The sequence below is a fragment of the Tursiops truncatus genome, chromosome 1 (assembly GCF_011762595.2).
Source record: "Tursiops truncatus isolate mTurTru1 chromosome 1, mTurTru1.mat.Y, whole genome shotgun sequence".
In the NCBI taxonomy this organism is placed as follows: Eukaryota; Metazoa; Chordata; class Mammalia; order Artiodactyla; family Delphinidae; genus Tursiops; species Tursiops truncatus.
The window spans coordinates 157,818,194-157,837,700 of NC_047034.1; the positions used below are offsets into that span (position 1 = coordinate 157,818,194).

Genomic DNA, 19,507 nt, shown 5'->3' on the forward strand with positions numbered 1-19,507 from the left:
GGAGGGGCTTTGAGGGTCCAAACTCCAGGTGTTAGGCCGGGGCATGGGGGTGGGGCAGAGGCTGGGGCTTCCCTGAAGGTAAATGGGGCGGGGACCCACTCCAAGATGACTGAGGGCAAGTGGGATCCTTTCTCCCTTCCTGCTTTGGGTGAAAGTTGAGGTGGGACCAGGGACTCTTTGGAAAACCCTGGCGTCCTGCGGGGCTGGAAGAATGTACCTAGTCTCTTTTTTTTTTTTTTCTCCCGTTGCTAAACACACCCATTGCCCAAGGAACCAATCCTGAGAATGTTCCTTCGAAGCCCTCCTGATGATTTGTGGCTCAGCCCTGGTATCAGCTCCCCTCTTCAACTCTGACTGGAGATATAGACTCTGAAAAGTAGCGTCAAACCCTGCAGGCTCTGGCCACAGTGGTTTGAAAAGAAAAGCCTTTTTTCTTGACCTGAGAGGAAGGCCCTGGGTTCTGATCCAGCCACTACCGTGCTGTGTGACTTTGGGTAAACTGCATACTTATCTGGGCCCCTAGTCTTCCCATCCGTGCTGTAGGGACTCTGCCAGGCTCCTTCCAGCTGTGATCTTCTGGATCCTAGCACACTTCCAAGGGGCTCCCTCCAAGTCCCCCACAGACACCCCTAACTGGGCAAGGCTTGCTCTGATTTCTGCTGTCCTTCTGGAACCAAGCACTGGGGACCCACTGACTGCTAAGCTCTTGGGTGATTTCAGTGTGGCTCCACTCCATTTGCAGGGGTGCCACTGCCAGCAGCAGCTGAAGCAGAGCCTTTGGAATGCTCTGGGCCTCCAGAGGGCCCCCTGAGGCCTGGAGAGGCCATTGGAGGTCCAGACCTGTGCCCCACCTTGGCCACCAACCCACTGTGGGGTCTTAGGGAGGTCATGATGAACATCTCTTCAGAGAACACTCTGGAGTGCCTCCAGGCAGGACCCTCAGTGGGCATCAGCTGGGAAGCAGTCACAGGACTCTGGCCTCTTTGCTTCTCACAGCTTCATTTTCCCCACCTGCCTGGTGATCCCACACCTCTCAGGTGAAGAGAAGCAAATGGAAGCCTCTGTCTGGATGAGAGGGGAATATTATGGTCTGTTTCTTCTCCCCAGCATTCTGTTCTCTCCACTCCCCACCCGCATTGTTTTTCTCCGCTGACCTTTTCCTCCCCTGCCTTCCTGTCCATCTGTCTACCTCTGGGGTGTCCTCTGGGGCCACCTTCCCCTCCAGTTCCCCCAGCCCTGCTTCCTGTCTGGACTGGGATGTTTATACAAGAAATGCCTATGGATGCTTTGGGGGTCATATTTCACCTGGTGCCTGACTCGGCTTTCCTGTGGCGCCTGCCCCTCCAGTGGCCCGGCCTGAGGGCCTGTCTGAGCTCCCTCCCCCAGCCCAGTGTTTTCCTTGGTCGGCCCTGACCGAGTGACGCATTCTTGGCAGTGTGTCGTTCTGAAATGGCCCCAGCTCTTCCAGGCCCCAGTGTGTTCCCAGGGATGTGGTGGGTCAGGGTGGGAGCTGCTCTCCCAGTTGTGACTGAAGGGATTGGGAGTGGGGCGGGGCTGGCTCTGCCCTAGAAAAAACTGGAGTAAATGGGACACACCGGTTTAGCTGAACCTTTCTCTGTGCTGGGAACTGTGTTCCCCATTCATTGTCTCGCCGAACCGCACAGAATGTCCCCTCCATGACTGCAGGATTCCCCAGAACCTACACGGTGTCTAGCACACAGTAAATAGTTGTGGAACAAATGAGTGGGGGGAAAAGATACACCTTTTGAGGTAGGAATAGTTGTTGTCTCCATTTTATTGCCAAGGAAACTGAGGCCCAGAGAGGTTGAGGGACAGGCCTAAGGCCCCACAGCTAATAAGGAGCTAATTGAGACCTTACTGTCCAGTTCTGTCTGAGCCTAGTGCATATTCCAGCCTCATGCTGGAATGTCCTCAGCGAGATCTCTGGCTTTGTGGGCTGCAAGCCGGGTAGGCCTGGAGAACCCATCAGGGACATATTTCGGGCTGATATTCCACTTCTGAGCTGCCCTCTCCCAGCCTCTTTCTCTCCTCTTGTCCTGGGGACACTGGACCCCTACCTGAGAGAGAAGATGGAGTCTGCACCCACCTCTACAGAGCAATCTTGGGCAAGACCCCTCCCTCCTTTACCTCTCAAGCAGGTCCTGACCATCAGCCTTGTGCCAGGCTCTGGGATGCAGGGCTAAGGAAGATGTCATTCCTACCGGGAGGGGTTCATCCACTAACTGGGAAGCCACATAAAATGTGGGGCAGTATATTCAGAATATTTACAAAATGCTCTGGGAACATTTAGCTATTTAACTGCCTGGAAAAGTTAAGGAAGGTATCACAGAGAAGGTGGCTTTTGATCTGAGTCTTGCAGGATGAGTAGGAGTTTGTCAGTTGAATAAAGCATTTGCTGGGGGAGGGGTCCACTCTAGGCAGGTGGAATTATGATGCAGCAGCACTAGAGAGGTAAGCAGGGATCAGATTAAGGACTTTGAATTCCAGGCTAAGAAATTTAGCACTGTACTAGTCATCAAGGAGCCAAGAAGGTTTCCTAAAGACGAGGTAGGCTGTGTCCCAGTTTGCTAGTTAGAAGGATCACTCTGGCAGCAAGTTTGTTGACAAAGATGTGGAGTTGACACATGGAACCAGTGAGTTGGTGGGACCCAGGGGCATGCGTGGAGGAGGCAGGTGGAGAGATGAATGTGGCGCTCAAGAGACGTGTAAGACCTTCGAAATGGACTTGGAAGCCATCCTCGAAGCAGTGGGAGTCGTGGGGTGTGAACAAAGGAGCCAGCCTGGACGAGTCCTCAGGAACAGGGGTGGCAGGGAGGGAGCAGCCACAGAGGTGGGAGGCAAACCAGAAGTTTCTATTAGTAGAGGGGGGCCCTTGGTCCAAACGCTGCTGCAGATTGGCCGAAGAGCAGCCGGAAGGGGTGGCCATGAGATCTGGGGCTCTTTGGAGAGCAGTGGCGGACGGTGCAGGGAGGGCAGGCCCCAGCTTCCCCACCGTGACCTGCTGCTGCCGGAGCCTTGGCCCTCCCTGGGTGAGGGGGCTCCCGGAGGCCACAGGCAGCCTGGCCCTTTATCCCCAGCCTCTCGGCCACCCCCTTTGTCTGCCCTGCATACTGGGTGGGCATGCGCAGGGAGGCTGGCCCACTGCCAGCAGCTCTTCCTGCCGCAGGCAGCCCGCAGCCAGCCGCGACGACTGGGAGGGAACAGGCCCTAATTGAGCCTTTGTGGAGCCTCCCACAGAGCCCTGGGCACTGAACACAGCAGGGTCTCTGACTCCGTGAACTCCCAGCCAGGATCCCACAAAGTCAAATTGCAGAGGCAGGCCCCACACGCTGCTGCTGCAGCCGAGCTGCACTTGTGTACCCAGTGTCATCCTGCCTCGTGCTGTCCCCTCGGCCCGCTGCCCGCACCGCCCAACTGACATCCTGCCCGTCGTTCAGGCCCCAGCTCAGAAGTCATCTCTCCACGAAGACTTCTAGGATGTGCCTGTTCCAGTGTTTTAATAATCAGGCTCTGGGTCTGCACCTCAAACAATACCATGCACTTTGTGAATGTTCCCTCACTTACCATAGATAGCCCTGCAATGTCGTTGTATACCCTTTACCCAGATAAGAAAACCAAGGTTCAGAGATATCAGGCAACTAAGGTTGCCACAGCTGGAGACCCAGAGCCATTGGGCACGGAAGCTGTGCCCTTTACCACTCAACCCTTCCTGGGCCTGGCAGTGCCCTTGGGGGCAGAGAGAAACACGAAAGTCCATGCTTGTCTCCTGTGACGATGGCTTTAACCCCCCAGCTCTTGTTCCCAGAGGGTCTCGGGGTGGCGGGACAGGGCGAGTGACCACCAAGCTTTGCCCAGCCCATTGCCATTTATAAAGCTCTTTAACATCTGTGATCTTGTCGTCTTTGCTTGGGCCCCATGAGTGATTTTTTTAAAAATAAAAATTTAAGAGAATTGCCTGGCAGTCCGGTGGTTAGGACTCTGTGCTTTCACTGCCGTGGGCCCAAGTTCGATCCCTGGTTGGGGAACTAAGATCCCACAAGCCATGTGGCGCAGCCACATAAATAAATAAATAAAATTTTCACCGTCTTCCAGACTGAACTCAGCATCCTCTCCCTGCCCCCCACGTCTCCTGCCAGCTTCCCCATCCCTCCCACCGCAAGCCAGAAATCTGGACATCATCCTTACACCTGTCTCTCCTGTACCCCTACAGCCAGCCAGTTGGTCACCAGGGTCAAAGAGGCTCTCCTACAAATGTCTTTCAAGCCGTGTCCATCTGCTGCTCCCCTAGTTCAAGCCTCATTGTCTCACCTGGACCATTTCATTAGTTTCCTAACGGAGAACAATTATCTGCTGTCCCTGCTATGCCAGTTCTCTCCTGCCACCGTGCTTTTGCATGTGCCATCCCCTCACCGACATGCCTTTCCCGCCCTTTCCTCTGTGCGTGCCAAGACGCTCGGTTTCCTCCTCTCACCCAGAGATCACCCCATCCACTCTCCCTGACTGACCCCTGATGACTGTCTCCACAGTCTTCCACCAAAAGCCTGCGGACCACCATTGGGGAGGTCTTTGAGCGGCTGCACCGGCTGCTGCGGGAACGGCAGAAGGCCATGCTGGAGGAGCTAGAGGCAGACACGGCCCGCACACTGACTGACATTGAGCAGAAAGTCCAGCGCTACAGCCAGCAGCTGCGCAAGGTGCAGGAGGGGGCCCAGATCCTGCAGGAGCGGCTGGCTGAAACTGACCGGCACACCTTCCTGGCCGGGGTGGCCTCGCTGTCTGAGCGGTAAGTACCCCCCTGCTGTGGGTCTTCTCCAGGGGGTATCCCCTCCCTGGCCCTTGTGGGATGCTGGGATTGGAGGCAGATGGGGTGGTTAGCAGAGAATTCATTCATTCAAATCTCCATCAAATACGCAGGACATCTGCTATGTGCCAGAGCCTAGGGCAAAAGCTTTATGTGTTCATATTATTTTATATATAATACTTATAATCATATAGGATATTGTTTTCTGTGCTTTATATTATATTACAAATATGTGTTTTACATTATTATTTATAATAACATTGATACTATATATAATAAATAATAATATGTAAATTATTATAATCCTAATAGCCCCTTGGGGGTAGTTACCACTGCCATCTCCATTTCACACATGTAGAAACTGAGACACAAAGAAGCTACAGCAATTGGCCAAGACCCTTCGTCTGGTATGTGGGGGAGCCAGGATTCAAGCCCAGGTCTCTCTAGTTCCATAGCTGCCTTTAATAATAATAACACTTAATTATTGGTTCATTAATGACCAATACTGATAGCTAACATCATGTATTCAGTGTTGACCTTGAGCCAAGTACCATGCTAAGCATTTTACATACATTATGCCATGTAATCCTCACAAGCCTAGGAAGCAGGTGTTATCATAGTACCCATTTTAAAGATGAGGAAACTGAGGGCAATAGCTAGAGAATTAGGAAGTGGCACAAGCAGGCACTTGAGTCGGCGCTTGGGTCCAGCAGACTTCCCACACATGACCTCGCCCTATGCCAGCTTCCCTGAGGTGCTGGGACAGGAATCCAGCCCCCAATGTGGCCTGCTCTCTTGCTCTCCTTCCAGGCTCAAAGGGAAAATCCATGAGACCAATCTGACCTACGAAGACTTCCCAACCTCCAAGTACACAGGCCCCCTGCAGTACACCATCTGGAAGTCCCTGTTCCAGGACATCCACCCAGGTAAGGCCCTTCCTGCCACTCTCCAGTAGGGCTCAGGAAGAGGCAAGGATTATCATGGGTTGGAGCTAGATGGGGCCCGGCCCAGCCCACCCCTTGCTCTACACATGACATGGGGGCAGGGCAGAGGGATGAGAAGAGTGCCTTGCTGAGCACCTACTATGTTCCAGGGCCTGTGCTGGGCACCAGCACAAGAGGAGGTAGGTTCTACTAGTGTACCCATTCTCTAGATGAAGAGACTGAGGCCCTGGGTGGTTCACTCATTCACTCTATGGGTACAGGCTATATCAAGCACCTACCTCACACCAGGCACTATTCTAGATACTGGAGATATAGCAGTGAGCAAAACAGGCAAAAATCCCTACCTCGTGCATCTTACTTACATCCTAGGGTGTGAGAGAGAAAGAAAACAAAATTAAATAAGTAAAATAGATAGTTTTTTAGATAATGATAAAAGATAAGGAAAGGGGCTAAGGGATGTTGAGGTAGGATTGAATGTTTAGTAGGGGATCCAGTTAGAAGACCTCCCTGAGAAGGAAGCAGTAGAGTAAAGACCTGAGGGAGGAAAGAGAAGAATGAGCCATGTAGGTATCTGAGGAAAGAGTGTTCCTGGCAGTGGGAATAGGAAGTGCAAAGGCCCTGAGGCAGGAGCAAGCCTGGCATGTTCAAGGGACAGTAAGGAGACTCGCGTGGCTGGAGTGGAATGAGTGAGAGGGAGGGTGGAGGTGAGGAGGTCAGGTCAGTAGCAGTAGCCAGACCATGAGAGCCTGGAGGCCCATATGAAAACTTTAAATTTTATGCTGAGTGAGATGGGAGCCATTGGAAGGTTTGGGGCAGTGAAGTGACATAAGCCGGCTTAAGTTTTTAAAGTATCCCTCTGGGTGCTGGCTTGAGAATAGACTGCAGGGGGTAAAGGGTAGAGGTTAGGAGACCACTGCAACAATGCAAGTGAGAGACAATGGTGGCCTGGAGCAGGGTGGTGGCAGTGGAGGTGGTGAGAAGTGATCGGATTTGGATCTATTTTGAACAGAGAGCCAACAGGATTTGCTAATGGATTGGATCTCAGAAAAAAAATGACAAGGAAGACTACAACGATTTTGGCTGAGGTGACTGGGAAGATGAAGTTGTAATCATGTGAGGTTCGCGATGCCAGTTAGAAGTCTCAGTGCAGACATGGAGAAGGTAGTGGGAATGACACGTCTGCAGTACGGGAGGAGGGTTAGGGCTGGCGTTGTCTACCTGTGGACGGTATTGAATGAGCCGGGATGAGGTCACCTGGGAAGTGGGGGTAGAGAGAAAAGAGAGAGGGCCACTCTAACACATGGAGCCCTAGGCCGCTCCTAGAAGTCAAGGACAGGAGGGGGACCCAGCCAAGGAGACCGAGAAGGAACAGCTAGAGAATAGGAGGAAGACCTGCGTCTGTCCTGGAAGCCAAGTGGAGAAAGTGTTTCGAGGAGGAGAGAGTGGATAGTGGTGGCAAAGCTGTGACCCCAAGTGTGGGAGGATCAGAACTGACTGTTCTCCGGGTCTTGGTGACCTTGACAAGAGCTGCTTTGGTGGAGCAATAGAGGCAAAAGCCTGACTGGAGACCGTCCAAGAGAAAATGAGAGAGGAAGTGGAGACAGTGCTTTCAATGAGTCTTATTTAAGGGAAGGAGAGAGAATGTGACCGTGGCTATTTGTTTAAGGTAGAAGAAATGGTAGCATATATGGGAGGGGTGGGGGGCACGGAAAAGATCCAGTAGCAGAAGGCAGAATTGAGGGTGAAGGAGGGAGAGGTGCTGGGGTGACCGCCACGAGTGGGACCTGCCTCTGCCTTTGCTGGGAGCCAGGAGAAGGTAGAATGAATGGGCCCCGAAGCAGAGCGGGCAGTGGTGGGGGCTCCCGGGAATTCTCTTCACCTCTCCCAGTAAGGCAGGAAGCAAGGTCCTCCGCTGAGATGAGGATGGGCTAGAGGAGGTCATGGGAAATCTGCCGAGAGAGGAGAAAGTCTGAAATGGGTTTCTAGTAGAGTTAGTAGACCCTGGGACTGGGAGGTCAACACCTTCCCGAAATCACACAACCCACAAGGGCATCAGAGTGGAACCTATTGGCAGCAGGGAACCTTCTGTGTTCCTGAGTCAGGCGCAATGTCCTTTAGAGGTGAGACAAGGATATAGAGGAGACTTCTCCCTAAGAGGTAGACACTGTTATTATCATTTTTTCGATGAGGAAACTGAGGCACAGAGCTGTTAGGAACTTGTCGTGGTCACAACCTGTAAATGGTATAGCCAGGATTTAAACCCAGACACGTCAGATGCCAGAGCCTGTGCCCTTACCTACTAAACTAACCAGGCATTCTCTGGCCTCATACTACCAACCCAGGAAGACTGCTGGGGAGACTGAGGCTCAGAGAGGCTCACTGATTTCCCAAGGTCACACAGCAATCAGTGCTCTTTCCACCTATCTGGATTCATTCTTTTGATCTACAAACACTGAAAGTCCTTCGAGGCACTTTCAGAATCAGGGGAGACAGATGGGACGACAGAGCCTGATAGTCCGGTGGGACCAGGACCATGATGAGGGACTTACATGGGGTCATGGGAGCCCAGAGGGACAACAGGAGGCTCTGGATGGGGCGAGGGAGGAGCCGGGGGAACACTGAGTAGATGATGTTTGAACTGAGCGCTGAAAACTGAGGGCTTTCCCACTCAGGAAAGGGTGGGGCCTGGAGGTGCCTCGGACAATCCCCGGCATTGGGAACTGTGTAGGCAAAGGCGGTGGGGAGGGCAGGGGCATGAATGATCCCAGGATGTTCACGATTGGCCTTCAGGTACAGATGGAGAAGGACTGAGGACAATCACTGAGGGTGTGAATGCTGAACAGGGATGGGGCTCCCCTCCCGGTGACTGAAGACCTCATTGGATGGATGCATCATGACCAATTGCACAAAAGTGAAGGGACATCTCCTAGAGCCCTTAAATCTGGATCTGTGCCCTCATTGACAAAGGGGGCAGTAGTTGGGCGAAGGGCCCACTTTCCAGCTGACTGGGTGGGTCTCTTGGCTCTCCTCCTGGAGTTGTGGGTCTCTGTGTGCTCCCAGCCTTGGAGAGACCTGCACACTGGGACCCAGCAGGGTGAGGGCCACACATGGGTGAAGCAGCATAACTGAAGCAGGCAAGAAGCCCCTCCAAGGGTCCTGTCCCCTCCCCTGACCCAGGGAGGCCCCTCAGGCAGATGGTCTCAGGAGCTCTATTTATCTCAGCTGCCACAGCTCAGAGAGGCAATCCAGGCACCTCAGCCTGACAGTCAAGGCCCTATGAGATCTGGGCCCAGCCATTCTCTCATTCTCCCCTCTGTATCACAGTCAGCCACACTGAACCATCTTCAGGTTTTACATGAGCCATATTCCCTCTCCTCCACACTTTTGCACATGCTCTTCCCTTTGCCAAGAACACTCGACACAAACCTTAATCTTTGATGACTAACTGCTACTCTCCTTCACATCTTAGTTTATAAACACCTCCTCTGGGAAGCCTTCCTGGATTTCTCCAGGTAGCCCTGGGCTTTCCTGGTCTCACTGTTTTGTTAATGTCTGCATGGCTGTCTCTCTTACTAGACCGTGAGCTCTGAGGGGTCAGGGGCTGAGTCTGATTCATCACTATACATCCCCAGCAGCCAGCACAGTAAATGTTTGTGGATGAATGAATAAAGAAATGAATGAGTCCTGCTCTCAGTTCTGTTACTATTGGGTTGGCCAAAATGTTCGTTCAGGTTTGTCCTTTACATATGGAAAAATCTGAATGAACTTTTTGGCCAACCCAATAGAATAGGGCCTGGCATTAAGTATGTGCTCAATAATTATTTGTTGAATGAAGGAACTTGCTGCACATCCTTGGACAAGTCACTTCCTCCCTCTGAACCTCAGTTTCCTCCTCTGTATTATAAGGGTGCTAGTGTTCCCTCCTTGACTCCCTCACAAGTGAACAAATGGATGTGGGAATTTGCTGATTGCCCCAGGGCAGGGTTTCTCAGCCCCAGCACTATTGACATTTGGGGCTGGATACTTCCTTGTCTTGGGGGCTGTCCCGTGCATGGTAGGACGTTTAACAGCATCCCTGGTCTCTACCCAACTAGATGCCGCACACACACCCCCTCCAGCTGTGACAACCAAATTCGTCTCCAGACATTGCCCAATGTCCCCTATGGGGCAAATCAGCCCCAGTTAAGAACCGCTGCCCCAGGGAAAGCTGCCTGTAGGAGAGGGGCTGAGGGAGCAGTAGGGTGTGCCCTGAACATCCTGCCAAGGACAGCGGCCCCTGGGGGTTCAGAGAACAGTGACCTGGTTAGCTGGGCCCCTTCCTTTGTCTGTAGGACCTGTGAAGTCACTCTGGTTCCTCTACCAAAACCAAGGTTCTTTTTGTCCAGTTGGGAGGGGCAGGTGCCCCCAGGGACCTAGCCCTGGATTCTAGCAGCTTCCTGCCTGCCCCTCTTCCAGTTCAGCCTTCCTATTGGGTCACCTGAGAACTCCATAGAACACCTGTCACTCCCGTGATCTGGAACCTCCACTCTCCACCACTACCCACACCCCTGCCCTACCTCTCAGCTGACATTGGAAACTCTCCTCCAACTGCCTGGCCTGATTGCCCCAGCTGCCAGGCACAAACTTCCTCCCCACCCAGGCCAGGTGGCCATTGTCCAGAGGACACCAGACACTACTTCCTTTGCTCCGGCCACCTCCCTCTCCTGGGCTGCTCTCTCCTCCTCCTGCTTATCTGAATCCAATCATTTTGGGTTCCAGTATGTTCACTGCCTAGCTGTGTGACGCAGGGCAGACGTCTGCCTTCTCTGAGCCTGTTTCCTCATCTGTAAAACAGGGATGCGGAAGGTGTGATTTGTCTCCCAGGGTAGGTAGGAGAATTAAATAAGATTATTTATTTGTGATAATAATCCTGGAACTTAGTAAATGCTTGATACCTGTTTCTTATGATTATCATGAATCATCAGATGGTTCCTCAGTCTTGCTGAACAGGCTTTCTAGGGCCACATAAAGGAAAGGACATGGTGTGAAAGATATTAGCTCAAGTTCCAGCTCTGCTTCCACCCAAAGTGGCAACTTGAGCAAGCCACTTAACTCAGAGAAATCTCCCTGGAGCCTCAGTTTCCTCTTCTGAAAAATGGGTATAGTAATTTGTGCTCCTGGAGCTGCTGTACTGGTCCCATGAGCTAGAAGGTGTGAAAATGTTTTTCGAATGCCCGTACTGTGCCGCTGAGGGCCTGAGAAGGCAGGAGGACTGAGGGGCCAGACTTCTTAAAGGCCTGGCCAGAGGAAAGAGCTGATTGTCCTCGAGAACAAAGAGGCACAAGCCACTCGCTGCCAGGTGATGGTGCTGGACTTTGGGGTTCCTCTGCCGCTTGGGCCACTGCGGTATGTGGCTGATAGTGGCCAGGAGACAGTTCCTGGGCCCCCCGCAGTCCACGCTCCTTGCCTTTTGACCTGGAGGTCTCAGAGAGGCTTAAATGGATGGAGAACACACCTGGAGACCAGATGGACTGCCTCAGTGCCTGCTTTCTGTTTTTATAAAAGTGTCCCAGGACCTAGAAAAGAGCTCTGACCTGTAAAATTGTGAACCCCAGGGGACGGGATTTGTTTTGCGTCTGTCTGACGAGTCTGTCACCTCTCCTGAGAATAAAGGATGGGTGGAGGGATTGCCAGTCCCCGCACAGGGACTGACTTCTCAGAGGGGGAAAGGTATTGCCATGTCCCCAGCTGGGCACCTCTCTGGCCTAAAGGCTGTTAACGCCTGTCAGCCCTAGCCCCTGGGAGGACTTGAGAGAGGCCCGAAGACAGGAACTCTGTTTATGAGGAGGTGGACCTCAGCCCACCCTTTGGGGTGTAAAAGCCTCCTAAGCATCAGGCCACACCCTTTGCCTCAGAAGAATGCCAGGCCCTGCCCTTAGCCTCACCCTATGGGCTGTTGGGCCCTGCCCCCTGTGGATCGGGTCCCGCCCCCCCAGCCCTGCCTCTATTGCCAGAACTGACCAATGAACGGCAGACCCCGCCCCTAAGCACACCCAATGAGTGGCAGGTCCTATCTCCGGTAAGTCCCTCGGGCTTCAAGCCTGTGGGTCCATGCCAAGGAGTTAGCCCTCAGTGCAGTGAGGATTTCCTCCGTCCTACAGGCCCAATCTCAGAACCACTGAAAGCCCACTTGCCTGCCTCCTAGGGTGTCCTCCCCACTCATCAGTGGCACTGGAAGGGCCCACGTTGCCCTAGTTAGGCTTAAGAGTATGGGGCTGAGCCCTCCTGCCTGCGTGCTAGTCTCCCCACTGGTCCTTCTAACCTCGGTTTCTGCCTGTCGCTGGTCTCCTCAAATCATCCTGGGCACCTGAGACATAAGGCCCAGTTTCCCGTGAGGCACTCAACCACAGCTGCCCACACCTTGGCAATGTGCCCGCTCTGTCCCTCTTGCCCCTCTGCCATAGACACCTGAGTATGACCCACATTCCACAGCCAGTAGGAGTGGCCCCATGTGTGTCTGTTTAGATGATTCTTCTCTCCCGAGCTCCCCCTCACACATACTTCCTACATCCCTTCCACCTCCTACCTCTGGATCCCACTGTGGGAACACCCACATTCCACATGGCAGGAGCCTTCTGGTCCGACAGGCTGCGCTGTGACCAGATGACAGGGCGAAACGTTCATACGCTGACTCAGTGTATGAGCTCCTTCTCATGGCTCCCCTCTTCTATGTCCCTGGATAGAAAATTGTGTTTGCATTGACCCCTCTAGTCACAGGGCTAATTGTTTCCATACAGCCCTCTGACTTCTAAGAACAGGAAAGAAGAGTGTAAAACTCAAGACTAAATTTACTCCTGACAGAGCTCATGGAATGAGCTTGCTGCAAGTCAATGGCCAGTTTTGTCAGTGGACTGTGAACAGGAGCACAGTTCAGGGACGGGCTGTCACCCCCTGTTAGAGATGATTGCCGTCATCGAGGCATTTTACTTCTCTGTGTGTATGCAGCCAGCAGAGGTGGCTCCAGTAGGAGCTGATGATGCTCCTGCCACGTATAGTCATGCCTCCGCTCCGCCAGATAAGGAAAGCACCAGAGAGCCGGCTGGAGGAGTCCTTTCTTTGCTCCAAGGAACTAGTGACAGGATTCCTTCTCCTTTTCTCCCCTCTGCCTTACTCTGCCCTGGAAATGCTCATCCAGGCTAATGAGAGCCAATTCTAGGTTCCTCCTTCCGGCTGAGCATCAGCTCCCTCAGGGAGGCAAGAGTAAACAGAGTCCTTGAAAGAGTTCATGAGACTTTGAGAGCCAGACCTGCTAAGCCAGTGTGGCCGGCCCAGAACCGGGTGCCCCAGCCTGTGCTGCCTGCCCAAAGACCAACACAAGCGGGGTTGGTGAGCCTTTCTGGAAACATTCCGCATGCCAGGCCGTGTGCTGGGCACTGGGCCCACCAGGGAGGGCCTGGTAGGAGAGTACACAGTCCTTGCCCTCCTGGTGTACATGGGGGTAAGAAATGGGCACAGAAGACTACCCCACGTATCAGGAGAGGGGCACAAACAAAGTTAAGGAATTTCAGAGTAAGGAGTGAGCATACCTGCTGGGCAACCAGGAAGGCTTCCCTGAGGATGGGCCCTGGAACTGAGCCTCATGGGGTGTGATTACAACAAGCAGAGATGAGGCGGTGGAGGGAACAGTCTGGGCGAAGGCTTTGGGCCTGAGTGGGGTGGTGGGTGTTGAGTGAGAGGTAGGCAGGAAGAGAGGGCTGGGGCTGGATTGCCCATGGTCTTGATTAGACCTGGCTCTGCCAGTGTTTGCCTGGTGACCTGAGACTAGTCACATCTCCTCTCTGGGTCTCAGTTTCCCCATCTGTCAAATGGGAGAGTTGGCCTAGAATCAGTGGTTTTCAACTTTTTCAGACCCATCATCTACTTTTCATAACAAATAATTTGTAATGTCTCAAAGATAGTATGACCTTTTCACAATTTCAAGTATATATACACATATACATATATATGTATATGTGTGTATATACTCTATGATATAAAGGAAAAATAGAAGGAAATTATGTATAATAAAACATTGTATATGTCAGTATGTAGATGCTCACTCACAACCACCCTGGAAAACATAGTGAACGAGTCAGGTGCTCACACCATAGCTAAAATATCATTCTGCCTCAAAGGCAGTCTTAAATAGGTAGGTTTTATTGGTCAACAGTGTTCTTCTTAGAGATGTATTTTCCAAAAAAGTGAAGAATTCTCAGTGACGTTCCAGACAAAACAAATTCAGTCTTCCCCCAGTTTATATGGTAATTGCATTTCAAAACGTTCAGTGTATATTAAAACTGTACAAAAATTATTTCATGTTTATATGTAAAATGGAGTTAAGCTGTAGCTTCAGGTCATTGTGAAGAGTTTTCATCCACACGAATATCTGGTGGAGCATCTGAAACTCATCGGTGGGGGCATGGGACCGCCCTGAGCATTTCATACAGGGCATTTAGCATCCCTGGATCCCACCTACTGAGACGACCCAAACACCCCAACAAATTTCCAAAGCACCCCATAGGGTGATTATCCAACCCCCGAATAATCTTTAAGCTCCCTCCCAGCTCTGAAGTTACCCAATTCTGGACCGCATTCAGATTTATTCAACAAATTTTGTGGAGTGCCCCCTGTGTGCCTTGCCCCAGGACACCATCAGTGAGCAAGCAGCCATAGCTCCTGTCCCCTGCAGCCAGGTTAAAATCTGAAAGGACCTTAGCTGTCACCCTTCCATGTTACAGAGGAGGAAGCTGAGGCCCGGGGAGGGCAGGCTTGTATTCAGATTCAGCATCACACAGCCTCCTGGGGGCCAACCAGAACCTGTCCTCAGGGAGGAACCATAGAGTGGGTCCACCACCTTCTCTCCACTCATCTTCTCTTCCTCCTCCATCCCTGGCAGTGCCAGCCGCCCTGACCCTGGACCCGGGCACCGCCCACCAGCGCCTCATCCTGTCCGACGACTGCACCATCGTGGCCTACGGCAACCTGCACCCACAGCCGCTGCAGGACTCACCGAAGCGCTTCGATGTGGAGGTGTCGGTGCTGGGCTCTGAGGCCTTCAGTGGCGGCGTCCACTACTGGGAGGTGGTGGTGGCGGAGAAGACCCAGTGGGTGATCGGGCTGGCGCACGAAGCCGCGAGCCGTAAGGGCAGCATCCAGATCCAGCCCAGCCGTGGCTTCTACTGCATCGTCATGCACGACGGCAACCAGTACAGCGCCTGCACCGAGCCCTGGACGCGGCTCAATGTCCGCGACAAGCTCGACAAGGTGGGCGTCTTCCTGGACTACGACCAAGGCCTGCTCATCTTCTATAACGCCGATGACATGTCCTGGCTGTACACCTTCCGCGAGAAGTTCCCCGGCAAGCTCTGCTCCTACTTCAGCCCCGGGCAGAGCCACGCCAATGGCAAGAACGTGCAGCCGCTGCGGATCAACACGGTCCGCATCTAGTGCCGCGGAGGGAGACCGCAGGCCTGAGCATGGCCACCAGCGAGAGCCTTGCCCCGGAGAGCGGAGGCCGGGACTCCAGCCCAGCCGGGCCAACCTGATATCTCAGGCCTGTTGTTTACCCTCATTTCCCTGTAAAATGGAGGTTGTGCTCCACGATTCCGAAGCTCTTCCAGCATTGATGTCTGTAGCTCTGACCTTACTGGGGATGCAGCTTTGGTCCAAGGGTGTGACGTGGCTTCTCCTCAGGGCAGCCCCTGCCCAACCCTCATGCCCCTCCTCTCAGGGGCAGGGGACTGCGTCCCTCTGTCTCCCTCCTGCCCACATGCCCTAAGCTCAGGATGTGTCAGTGGTTGCCAGCAGTTGTCTGCCTGAAAGAGACACAGAACCCTCTTATGCTTCCAGGCCTAAGACTTGCCCCTGATCAAGCTAGTGATGGGCCTTTTTAACCTCAATCCCAGCCCACAGTGGACACAGGCGGTAGCTAGTCCCAGGGTTGCCTGAGAACCACCTTCTCCTTCCATCCCTGTACCAAGAGCTTCATGATTTTCCCACTTCTCTGTGGGTAGAAATGATGTTGTGGCCTGTGGAAGCCACAGGCACAGGCCGTGTGAGCCCAAGGCACTCACGTCAGAACTTACCAGCCAGGGAAGACTGTCAGTAGTTAAGCCCACATGTTACGGTCACTGTGCCACCACCTTCCTGCCCACAGGTCTTAAGGCCAGATAATGGCACACCCGGACGTAGGACAAGCATCACTGGATGGTGGAGGTCCCCAGCAGCTCCAAACAAGGGTCCAGCCAGGCCTCTGTGACCAGGCTAGGGTGTAGCGAGGCTGTGGGGAGCAGTGTTTTAGTCAGGCCCTGAGCACTGGGGTGGGTGTCAGCTGGGCCCCCCTCATCAATCTTGGCATGTGTCTCAGTTGGGATCCTGTTGCAGAAAACAAGAGCTGCTTTAGCTTTAGACAAGGATTTATTACCAGGTCCCTAGTGGCTTTGTAAAATCATTGGAAGGGCTGGAGGAGCAGACTCTGCTGAATTTCCAGGAACAGCTCCCAGCCGCCAAATTCATCATGTCTGTTGAGACCAGGAACACTGCTCGCATCTGCAGGAAGCCCCTGCATGAAGAAGCCGCTGGCTGCAGAACTGCGCTGACTCTGCTACTGTCCGCGCCAGTCAGTGGATGTCCTGAGGGCCGCCTCCCCCCATTCAATTCAATTTCCAGATCCAAATGTCTACGAGGGGGGGCTTTCCTGGTGGCGCAGTGGTTGAGAGTCCGCCTGCCGATGCAGGGGATGCGGGTTCGTGCCCCGGTCCGGGAAGATCCCACGTGCCGCGGAGCGGCTGGGCCTGTGAGCCATGGCCGCTGAGCCTGCGCGTCCGGAGCCTGTGCTCCGCAACGGGAGAGGCCACAACAGTGAGAGGCCCGCGTACTGCAAAAAAACAAAAAACAAATGTCTACGAGGGATTCTGTGTGGGGAAACTTAAGTCAGATCCAGAACCTGGGCTGCAAGGGAATCTGGGAAATGTACTTTTCTTCTTTCCAGCCTCATCCGTACAAAAAGGCACAATAGGAGAAAGTTAGAATGGTTGTTGAACAAGCCCACCTTCAGTTTTCGCCATTGGAATCCACCTCTAGGCCTTGGCTTTGAAGCAGCAGAGCCTCTAGTTGTCCTGCTCCGTGGCTTTGTCCTTGTCCAGGACAGGAGCCCCAGGAGCGGGCCTGCAGGACCAAGCTGAAATGTCTCCCAGGCCTTAGCTTTTCTTTCTAGTCCTGGGGCCTAGATTCTGAACTTGGCGTCTCTGACCACCCCCATCTCAAAGGAGCCAGACTAGCTGAACTTGGGGGTGCTCCCACCTCACAACTGCTGCCCACTGGGGCCTCCCTTGGGTGGGAGGAATCCTCAGTCTCACCCCAACCATTCAGCTACCAGAATCTGGGCCACCCCCAGCAGTATTTTTATTTTAAATGTTGCCCATTTTGTGAGTTATGATGAATTTATATTAAATTAAAGTTACAGGCTGTGAGCGGTCAGTTCCATTCATTTTGACACACACAGAGGCCCATCTATCCTGGCGCAGGCAGCATACATACATCAGCATGGCTAAACCACAAAGCAACCCTACCAGGTAGATAGTATTATGCCCATTTTACAGAGGAGGAAAAATGAGGTTCATAGAGAGGACATGACTTGCCTACAGTCCCATGTCGCACACCTGGTAAGTGAGTTTAGAACTGAGTGAGCCCAAGGCACTCACGTCAGAACTTACCAGCCAGGGAAGACTGTCAGTCTTTGCCTGGAGGAGGGCGTGGTGGTAGCCTTGGGAGCAGACAGAGGGGAGATTATGAGACAGCGGCAAGAGCCTAGTCACTGGAACCCCGCAGACGTAGGCTTAAATCCAGGCTCCGTCACCGGATGCCTTTAGAGAAATGACTTAACCTCTCTGGACCTCAGTTTTCTTACATGGAAAATGGGGATAATCACACCAATCTCGCATAATTTTTGCTCAGCGGCTCTGTCCTCTGGAGGAGAAGCTGCAAAGTGCAGTGCATTTAGGGAGGACCTGCCCCTCACACCAGCTGCCACCCAGAATCAGTGCCTGGAACTGTGTGGGTTTTCTGAACCTCTGGGCTGGCTCTGCCCCTAAGCAGTCTATCTTCTTCCTTGTGCCTTGTGAGGGGTGTGGGACCACCTAGGCCAGGAAGGTCCCCAGGTCTGCTGTGTTGAAGGAGGTCCATCCCACCTCTGACTCATGGGGAAGCAGCCTGGCCAGGAGACAGGGCCCTGTATGTGGACACAAAGGCTGTTCACACTGTAAGTAGGAAGGCCACTGGGACCCCCTGCAGTTGTGCACTGCAGCAGCCTTGGAAACAGGACTCCTGGGCCTAGTTTTTGTTCTGTGCTGATTCATTTTGTACCGTGAGGGTCCTTTCCACAGTCTCCTCACCTGCAGAATGAGGGAGGTTATACTGGATGCTCTCTGAGGTGGACCTTCACCTATACAAGGAGGCGGGGAAGGGGAGAGAGGGAACAACCCCAGTCATGATTTGTTTGCAGTTCTAAGAAGAGGGACATGAACAAGGAGGAGGAGGGGCCCTTGGCAAGGGCAGAGGGAGAGGTCTCTGATTGGCTGATGGAGAACACCCCAGTTTACAGAGAAGTTGTAGGAGTTGATACTGGAACTAGAGTATCTCCACCCCCCAGCTCCATGCTCTCAGATCCCTGTGACTCCCCCAAAGCCACACCCCTCTATTTTTGCTCAGTGGATCTGTCCTCTGGAGGAGAAGCACCCCATCCATGCTCCTTCCTTCGCCTTCCCCCACTCAGTCTCAGCACCAGGTCCAAGAAAGGCTGGTCGCTGCCCAGTCTTCACTCCCAGTTTCCAAGTGTCTGGGAGTAACTGTAGGGACCTAATCTGAACACACAACTGGGAACTCTGGGAAATCAGGGTACCTCTAAGAGGTATGAAGTGTCCAGAGAAATCCTGAATGAAAGAATCTGGGATTATCAGGCTAATACCAGGAACCCCACATGGAACAGGTAAGCAAAGAGGGGAGGTAAAGGCAGCACAGCATTGGAGAGGAAGGAGGGATCAGGAAAGATCTTCCCCAGGGCAGGAAAGAATTGATAGAATGACAGAAACCCCCATTTGCATCCCTGTTTGTGGTCAGCAAGCAAAGCGCTGGTACTTTTTGCACCTTCTCTAACACCAAGACAAGCCCATGAGGTTGTATCATTATCTCAGTGTTTGAGCTGGGAAACACTACTTGCCGGGGAACCCGCAGCCAGTACTCAGCAGAGCTGGAAATCAGACCCAGGCCTGTCCAAAGCTGAAGCCCAGTTCTTCACTTACCTCCCTGGAAATGCCTTTCAACTTCGAGGACCGCTTCAGTGACAGGCAGCAGCCACCAGAACTGTGATCCCCGTGGATTCAAGATGGGAGCTTAACCCAGGCTGCACACCATTGAATTGTGCAATTGTACCAGGCTCTGCTACCTTAACAAGCCCATATGGGAGCAGAGCTAGTGTTTATTATTTCGATTAAGATTACTTCATCTATTTAATGTAAAGAACTTTCGAAAGATTGGCCTTACTTCCGTTGTCCTTTTTTCATAATAGAAGCCTGTCGAGAATGGTATGCCTGTTGGTGCTAGACTTCCAATATTCAGCAAAGATTTAGTAAAAGGCAGAGCTTTAAATGGGCCTCCTATTTTTTGAAGATCTTGCTCATCATTTTAATTATGAATAATGGAGGCAGAGCCTAAGACTAATATAGCT

At 52.8% G+C, this 19,507-nt stretch overlaps 1 protein-coding gene across 2 annotated transcripts in view; it reads left to right on the plus strand.

The window, feature by feature from the left end:
• Positions 1 to 17,250, plus strand: part of TRIM62 (tripartite motif containing 62) — a 32,142-nt gene extending 14,892 nt beyond the window's left edge. For both annotated transcript variants that reach the window (XM_033838470.2, XM_033838468.2), the window contains exons 4-6: positions 4,548 to 4,804; positions 5,633 to 5,748; positions 14,681 to 17,250. In XM_033838470.2, coding sequence (XP_033694361.1) covers positions 4,548 to 4,804; positions 5,633 to 5,748; positions 14,681 to 15,231 — 924 coding nt within the window. In that variant the 3' untranslated portion in view covers positions 15,232 to 17,250. The remainder of the gene's footprint in view (positions 1 to 4,547; positions 4,805 to 5,632; positions 5,749 to 14,680) is intronic.
• The last annotated feature ends 2,257 nt before the right edge of the window (positions 17,251 to 19,507 follow it).